At 49.8% G+C, this 7,060-nt stretch overlaps 3 protein-coding genes across 3 annotated transcripts; 2 read left to right on the top strand and 1 right to left on the bottom strand.

Moving 5' to 3' along the window:
- Window positions 1–1,505: 1,505 nt before the first annotated feature.
- Window positions 1,506–3,959, top strand: FMAN_12621 (uncharacterized protein; the record flags this gene model as incomplete). Its single annotated transcript, XM_041823084.1, has 3 exons — window positions 1,506–1,920; window positions 1,968–3,324; window positions 3,377–3,959. 3 exons carry the CDS (start codon window positions 1,506–1,508, stop codon window positions 3,957–3,959), a joined length of 2,355 nt encoding a protein of 784 aa, XP_041688700.1.
- Window positions 3,960–4,179: 220 nt separating this feature from the next.
- Window positions 4,180–5,127, bottom strand: FMAN_12620 (uncharacterized protein; the record flags this gene model as incomplete). Its single annotated transcript, XM_041823083.1, has 2 exons — window positions 4,180–4,929; window positions 5,008–5,127. 2 exons carry the CDS (start codon window positions 5,125–5,127, stop codon window positions 4,180–4,182), a joined length of 870 nt encoding a protein of 289 aa, XP_041688699.1.
- A 557-nt stretch (window positions 5,128–5,684) lies between these two features.
- On the top strand, window positions 5,685–6,693 carry FMAN_12619 (uncharacterized protein; the record flags this gene model as incomplete). Its single annotated transcript, XM_041823082.1, has 2 exons — window positions 5,685–5,701; window positions 5,778–6,693. The coding sequence occupies 2 exons, from the start codon at window positions 5,685–5,687 to the stop codon at window positions 6,691–6,693; spliced, it is 933 nt and encodes a 310-aa protein (XP_041688698.1).
- Window positions 6,694–7,060: the final 367 nt, after the last annotated feature.

The raw sequence follows: 7,060 nt of genomic DNA, 5'->3' as shown, positions 1-7,060 counted from the left end.
ATGGCTGATCGGTACGGACAAACGGATCAGCGATTGGATTTTTAAACACTTGGGCAACATGGTAGTCTACTAACGTTAGGTTTCTACAATCTAGACACATAACTTAAGATTGAAAAAAAAAAAAAAAAAAAAAAAAAAAAGGTTTTATATTCCATAGTGGAAATATCTTTTCTGAGGTAGTACTTCTATGTGCTACCATTGGCTGTCAAGCCCGAGTTATTTTGGGCTATCGCTTTCGTCCTACCTATCACTTACAACCGAATTTCCAAAATTGTTGTATATTTCGGGCGTACCCGTGCCACTCAACCCGTGTAGCTCACTCACATCGTACATCGTCTGATGGGGCTGACTCTTGCCGCAGGAAAAGACATCGTGGTGCACGAGCAACATTGACAGCCGATTCAATAAGCGAAGCCTGCGGATGGATGGAAGCCATGCTCGATCCTAATACGAGCATCCCTCTCCTCCAGATTCCGGTAATTTCAGGCATTGGCATGTAAGCCGAGTTTCATCAATCCTGGGCGCCACATGTGTAATCCATACATATAACACTCAAGTCATACGTGACAGCCAAATTCCCTCAAGGAACCGACTTCAGCGTTGTCCTATAAGCTCCGTCGCCAACTTTGGTGGATAGTCTTGCATGCATCTGTCATGCAGGTTGAGCCATATGGCCGGACACCTGAATCTTGTAGCGTCCGGCATCATCATGCCTCTTTTAACGCATGCTCCTTTCTGTTCTTAATAATAAGACAGGACAGAACTGAAATTGAACACAGACGCCATCCGGTGTAATGGTCTCAGTACCAGTCAGCCTGCTCTCCGAATCACAGCCGAGAGAAGAGGCTACTTGTACTCGCACGACAGCCGGAGTACGCTCCGTGATTATTGGCTTGCGTACCTTGGTTAAGGCCATGGTGATTCGCCATATAACCGTGATGCAGCGCTCGGAATCTGGCGGGCACATTCAACTGTTAGAGAAGCTCAGACGCCCAATGCTGACAGACACCGATACACTCTTGAATTTATATTCATCGAGTCCCGTCCGGTTCATTCTCTTGTTCATGGTCGTTCATTACTACACCCCGCCTTATCGCTCCTAGTTCCTACTCCGACTGTGGAGCCACAACGACAATCCCGAACCTGCGACGGTTTTCTATACCGAGCCCGGGGTAGGGAAACCGGACCAGAAGCCGTGGCCTGGCCCAAGCAATGATTTCATTCCATGCTTCCGTTCGATCTTCTAGAATCTTTCGACCTGTAGGTGGCCGATCATCTGGCCTCAAATGTAACAGCAAAAGCATTCATTCTGCAACACCAAAGCTCCAAAGCTGTCCCGTCTACTTCAGCATTCTGAGCAGGAAATTCCACACCACTGCCCTGGCCTCCTGTAGAGAGCCAGGTAGGTTATAGTGTCTGCTCAAACAAGCCCCAATGACATCGCCGTTCTTGGTGTCAGTTTCAGTGCGGCGATGCAAAATGATGACTCCAATGAAAGGCAGACAATGCCGTTCCCTGCGGAATGGCAAGGTTATTCACCGGGACCCTATGCGACCGACAACAACCTCGACTTTGAGATGTTCGATTTTGAAGTTCAGCGGCATTCGCATATGGGGGCGACACCGATCTCCGAACCCCCGAACATCAGCCAAGACCCTACAGGTCTATCCATGGAAAATCCCAGAGAGATGACTCTTCAAAGTCCCATGCCGACGTCAAATCCGACTCCAGTCAAAGGAAAAAGAGTCCGAACAGGATGTCTTACATGCCGTGAGAGACACCTCAAGTGTGACGAAGCCGTGCCCGATTGCATGAACTGCCGAAAGCGAGGCCGTGAATGTAAAAGAGGAGTACGCCTTAACTTTCTGGATGTCAACCTCCATCGACCACCCGATATACCTAGTCCTGGAGGCTGGGAAGGTATGGAGTCCGGCTGAGATGAATGACTTGTGCTAACCGAGTCGTAGTCGAGTTCCAAGATGAATCGCGGGACATTGCTTCAGAATATCAGGGCGGACTTGGACGATATGCGCCGTACGCTTCTGAAATTGTTGAAGATAGCGATGGCCTGCACGAAACAGTGTATCCAGCCACCGCAACTCATATCCAAGGTATAGATGCATCAGCCGATAGACTTCAACCTGGCGTGCAACACCGTTTCAACTATTCTCAGGATAACGCCGCAGCTGGACCTTCAAAAAACTCAAGATTCAAAACAGACACCGGTATCAAGCTTGAGCTTAACGAGAACGAACATGGGACTCTGAGCGACGCGTCCCATATAGCCACACCATCGTCATCAACAAAGGCTGTTGTGACCCCACGAGCAGAAGTATTTCCAGAGCAGCTCATGGCGATGAGGAACCGTCCTCTGGCACAGCAAACGTTATCAGAAGAGCCGGAAAACTTGGTGATACCCCAGCTAGACACACCGCCTCGGATTGAAAGGCCGCTTGTTGAACAAGCCTTCGAGGATGACCATGTGCAACCTTCAGCAACCCAAAGCAACGAGTCGGTGGGCCGCAACATATTGACATCAGCCGAAGAAATCCATTACATGCAAGTCTTTGTCGAAGAAGTTGCTGTTTGGATGGATTCGTTCAACCGGGAGAAACATTTCACCCGAAGTATTCCGTATCACGCTCTGAGGTCGACAATGCTCCTCAATGCCCTTCTGGCATGTGGTGTCAAACATACTTCTCTGGCTGCCCCGGATAATCATGAAAAAGCGCTGTTCTACTACAATACCGCGACCACGCAGCTCCTTCGAAGCCTCCAGAACCCTGATCGAAATACTGCCGAGTGTGCCACGACAGCGATCGTTCTGAACGTATACGAGATTATGTGCGAAAAGCCTGCCCAGCGTATGAGTCACATAGCAGGTTCGCGAGCTCTTGTGCGAGAATGTGGATGGGATGCCAAGAGTACAGGGATTGGACTGGCCTGCTTCTGGTTGAACATTGGGATTGAAGTTCTCAATTGCCTGGCAACAAATTGGCAGACAACGTGGAGTCCCGACGAATGGGGAATGAGCCTTGGGTCTCGTAACAATAACCAGGATGACGAGGATGAGGACGAGCAAATATGGGTACACCGTGCGCTCTACATCATCGCAAAGGTTGCGAACTTCCGAGCGACTGCGTCCCGACCCGATGACATGGGCCCCCATAACGAACAAACGTGGGTCAGAAATCGTCTTTCTCAGTGGCATGAGCTTAGAAACCTCTGTGAAGGTTGGAACATCCATTGCCCGAGAAAGATGCGCCCCTTTGGCTATGTGAAAGCGGAAAAGTCGACAAGCAAATCGCTATTTCCCGGTATATGGTACGTGAAATATCATCCCAACTGCTAAAGCATGTGATTAATCCGTGCTTAGGATGATTCAGCGGGAGGCAACAGTAGGCCAACTGCTTTCTCACACTGCGCATTGCATCCTTTCACAGACACACCCCCTGGAATCCCCAGCGTCTTCGGAGAGGCTACGATTCTTGCAGCTGCAGCATGCCTATCAGGTCTGCGGCATTGTCGCCCATACCACAGACAAGGGGGTTGCCACAGTTGCGATCCGTTGCTTGGCAATTGCAGCTGCTGTGCTAACGAATCCAAATGAACAAGACGAGATCCTTGAGGTCCTTGACAGGTTCAATAGCACAAATGGCTGGCGCTTGGGTGCCGTCGAGATGGAGCTCAAGAAAGAATGGGGTTGGGAGCGTATGAAGATGCCCACCTCGAGCCCGAAAACAGAGAACAGCCAGGATTCGGTAATATCAGTGGTCCGAAGAGCCTCCATGTCTTTGACACCGTCGAGAATTTTGACACCGCCTGTCATGGGCCCTGTGGGAACGAAAACACCGGTCAACCCATTGAGCTTCGCCGATTTCAAGCTACCCAACCATCCGTACCAGAATTGGTATGAACCACCAAGTCGATCGAGCTCGTTCGATCCACCACCATCGTAATGACTCAAATGCTCCCAGTACGTACGTACCTAGTTGACAAGGAAAGCCCTGTCATGCCAAAAGCTGGAAAAAGAGATATTCATGGCGAAAAAAAAGGGTAAAATAGACGGCGTTGGGATATCTATTGCTTTTCTCTATATTGCAGGAATTGGAGTTTTCGTCGGTTCAATAGAGTGTCAGGGCAGATTCTCTGATACCTTCAAAGGGCAGGATGTGCCGTTTAAGAGCTTCCTCCAGGCTGGAAATTCATACTGTAGCCTCCGGTCTTCTCGTCCTTGACCATCTGGAAGTTGTTTGTGCTCAATCCAAATGGCTTCAAGATGCCATTTCCAAGGTCTTTCAGCTTACCCCACATCTCGCCCATTTCCTTCTCTTGTGCTGCTTTGACGCGGGGAGGTAAGTCTCGTAATTGCTTCCGAACTACTCGAAGGTCTGCTGGAGCCAAGCTTTCAGGCTTTGCGGCGAGGGCTTTACAGTCTTCTTCTGCGCCGGCAAGATTATGCCACCCGCCAGCCTCTGAACGACCGCGAGCCCTTCGCATAAGAGCCTTGCATCGAATGCGCTGGATATTGGCTTGAAGTGTCTTGAGCTCCTCATCATCGGTACTGGGAATCGGTGCGGCACGTGAAGCACCACTGCTGATTATCTCCTCTTCGACATCATCATCGTCTTCCTTCTTCTCTTTCTTTTCATCAGACTTTTTGCCCTCAGGACTCAGTCGAGGGTCGCTTTGCTCAAGCTTCTCCAGGGCTTCTAGAGAACCAGAAGCTGACTTTATGGCCTCTTTCCAGTCTTCAAGTTGGATATGGCAGGCGGCAATGTTACTGTAGATGACTGCGCGTGGATAATGTAGGTATTTAGGACAGGAGTTGATTGCATCGTCGTATTTCTCCAAAGCATCTTGGTACTTTTTGGCGGCAAACAACGTGTTCGCCTCGTCTTTGGTTGCAGTGGACTCTTTCACTAAAGCCTACAGACAAGTCTTAGTAGATGAGGTTGGGTACCAAAGTCAAAGGATAAAGTCGGGATACAACAAGAGGCCACTCACTTCTTCCTCTTCTGGGGGAAACTTGAGTTCCTGTCCATCTGCAAAATCGGCGCTATCTTTCGCTCTTTCGACGTCCGGCGACTTGACCACATCATCTTTGCTAGGCTCGGTTGTGCTCATATTCGTTGGCAAGGACAAATGACGTATTATTATTACGACAAATATAAAACCATAGAATGAAAGACAGATTTGTCTGATTGATACAAGAAGGATCGGCCAGAACAATGCAAAAATCAACTGCAAGTTGCGGGGACTAGTCGTGTTGTGTTGAGAGACAGAAACAAATGGATGTTTAATGAAGAAACATTAAAAGCACAATCTCATGAGCCTCAATGAATTCCATGTGGTTCCTGCCCGCCCTGGCCACCTTAATCATTTGCTAGACTACAGTGGGCTTAGTGGAAATACACTGACCCACCGCGGGGTTTTCAGCGGTATGATTCACTGTCGATTCACTGATCGGCGAGCAAAAAGCTGCCCCGCCGCTTGTTAGGTTCCGTCCGTATTCCGTTGTCGAAATCTCGAGATCGCATCATCTTTCTTTTCTTCAACCTCTCTCTTGCTAACCATACCTCCTCACTACAACAAGTTCTGACCCGCCGTGTTTTTTTCGTTCTGATACCGCACCCCAATACATCCGCTTTCCTACTCGCAACACTCTTGGGTTTCCAGACACAATGGCGCCTCGTACTGAGTATGTTTATTCTCCTTGACAAATATTCGAGATTATTCAATCGCCAGAGTAATACTGATCAGACCTCACTCTCTAGGTTCCCCCCTGTTCGTGCCTGTCTTTTCGACATGGACGGCCTCCTTCTTGACACCGAAGATATCTACACCAAGTGTGTCAACATCATCCTCGAAAAGTATGGCAAAGGAACTCTCCCATGGTCTATCAAGGCCAAGCTTCAGGGACGCCCTGGTCCTCAGGCCAACAAGATCTTTCACGACTGGGCTCAGCTCCCCATCACCTCCGAAGAGTACGTCGCCGAGAACACGATGCTCCAGAAGCAGCTGTTCCCACACACAAAGCCTCTCCCTGGCATTGTCGACTTGCTTGGCCACCTAGGCCGAACCCGATACTGGGAGGTCAAGGATGGTGCTACTACTGAAGCGAAGGACAAGTCCAGCAGTGAGCCTCAACGCGTTCACATCGCTCTAGCCACTAGCTCTCATCTGGGGAACTTCCGTGTCAAGACAAACCACCTTGAGGAGCTTTTTTCTGTTTTCCCGTCCCACCGCCGTGTTCTTGGAGACGATTCCCGTCTGACTCCTGGCCGTGGAAAGCCTCTGCCCGACATCTTCCTTCTCGCTCTGAAGACCATCAACGACAGCCTTTCTGCTGGCGAACGCCCCATCACCCCCGAGGAGTGCCTTGTTTTCGAAGATTCAGTTCCCGGTGTCGAGGCTGGTCGTCGTGCGGGTATGCGCGTGATCTGGTGCCCCCACCCGATGTTGAAGAAGGAGTATGATGGACGGGAGGCTGAGGTCCTCGCTGGACGCACTGGTGAGGCTGGAGAAGTCGATCTCCATCAGGTTGGTGAGATTGACGATGGCTGGGCCGAGTACATGCTCAGCCTTGCTGACTTCCCCTACGAAAAATTCGGCATCGTCGTACCTCCCGTCGAGGTTGAGAAGGAAGATTGTATGAAAGAGGTGCCCCAAGAGGTTGTTGCTGAAGTCTAGGAGACTGAGCCAATCATTCCCGGCGGGCCGCTGGTGATGAAGAAGTCGCTGGACTTTGGTCCGCGCAACTAGATGCATGGCAAATGCGTCATTTTTTTGTGTTACTTCTGGCGAATGACCATCGATGAGGACATGACGAGAGCAGGACGGTTTAGACAAAAATATGTGGCGTAAAGAATTTGCTATTATGCAGTTGGCTTGCTTTGTTGCGTTCGTCACACACGAGGATAGATAATGAATCTGAGGATATGATACCCGAGCAAGAATCGATTACCTATTTCTATGTGACATGTCATGGCTGGACCCTGTAAACTTACGGTAATAAGAGCTTATCAAGATGGACAATTTAGACGTGCGGCACGCCCCC

Source organism: Fusarium mangiferae (genome assembly GCF_900044065.1).
Source record: "Fusarium mangiferae strain MRC7560 genome assembly, contig: FMAN_scaffold015, whole genome shotgun sequence".
Classification (NCBI taxonomy): Eukaryota; Fungi; Ascomycota; class Sordariomycetes; order Hypocreales; family Nectriaceae; genus Fusarium; species Fusarium mangiferae.
The sequence above is the reverse complement of the archived record's forward strand: the minus strand, read 5'-3'. Positions and strand labels throughout refer to the sequence as shown.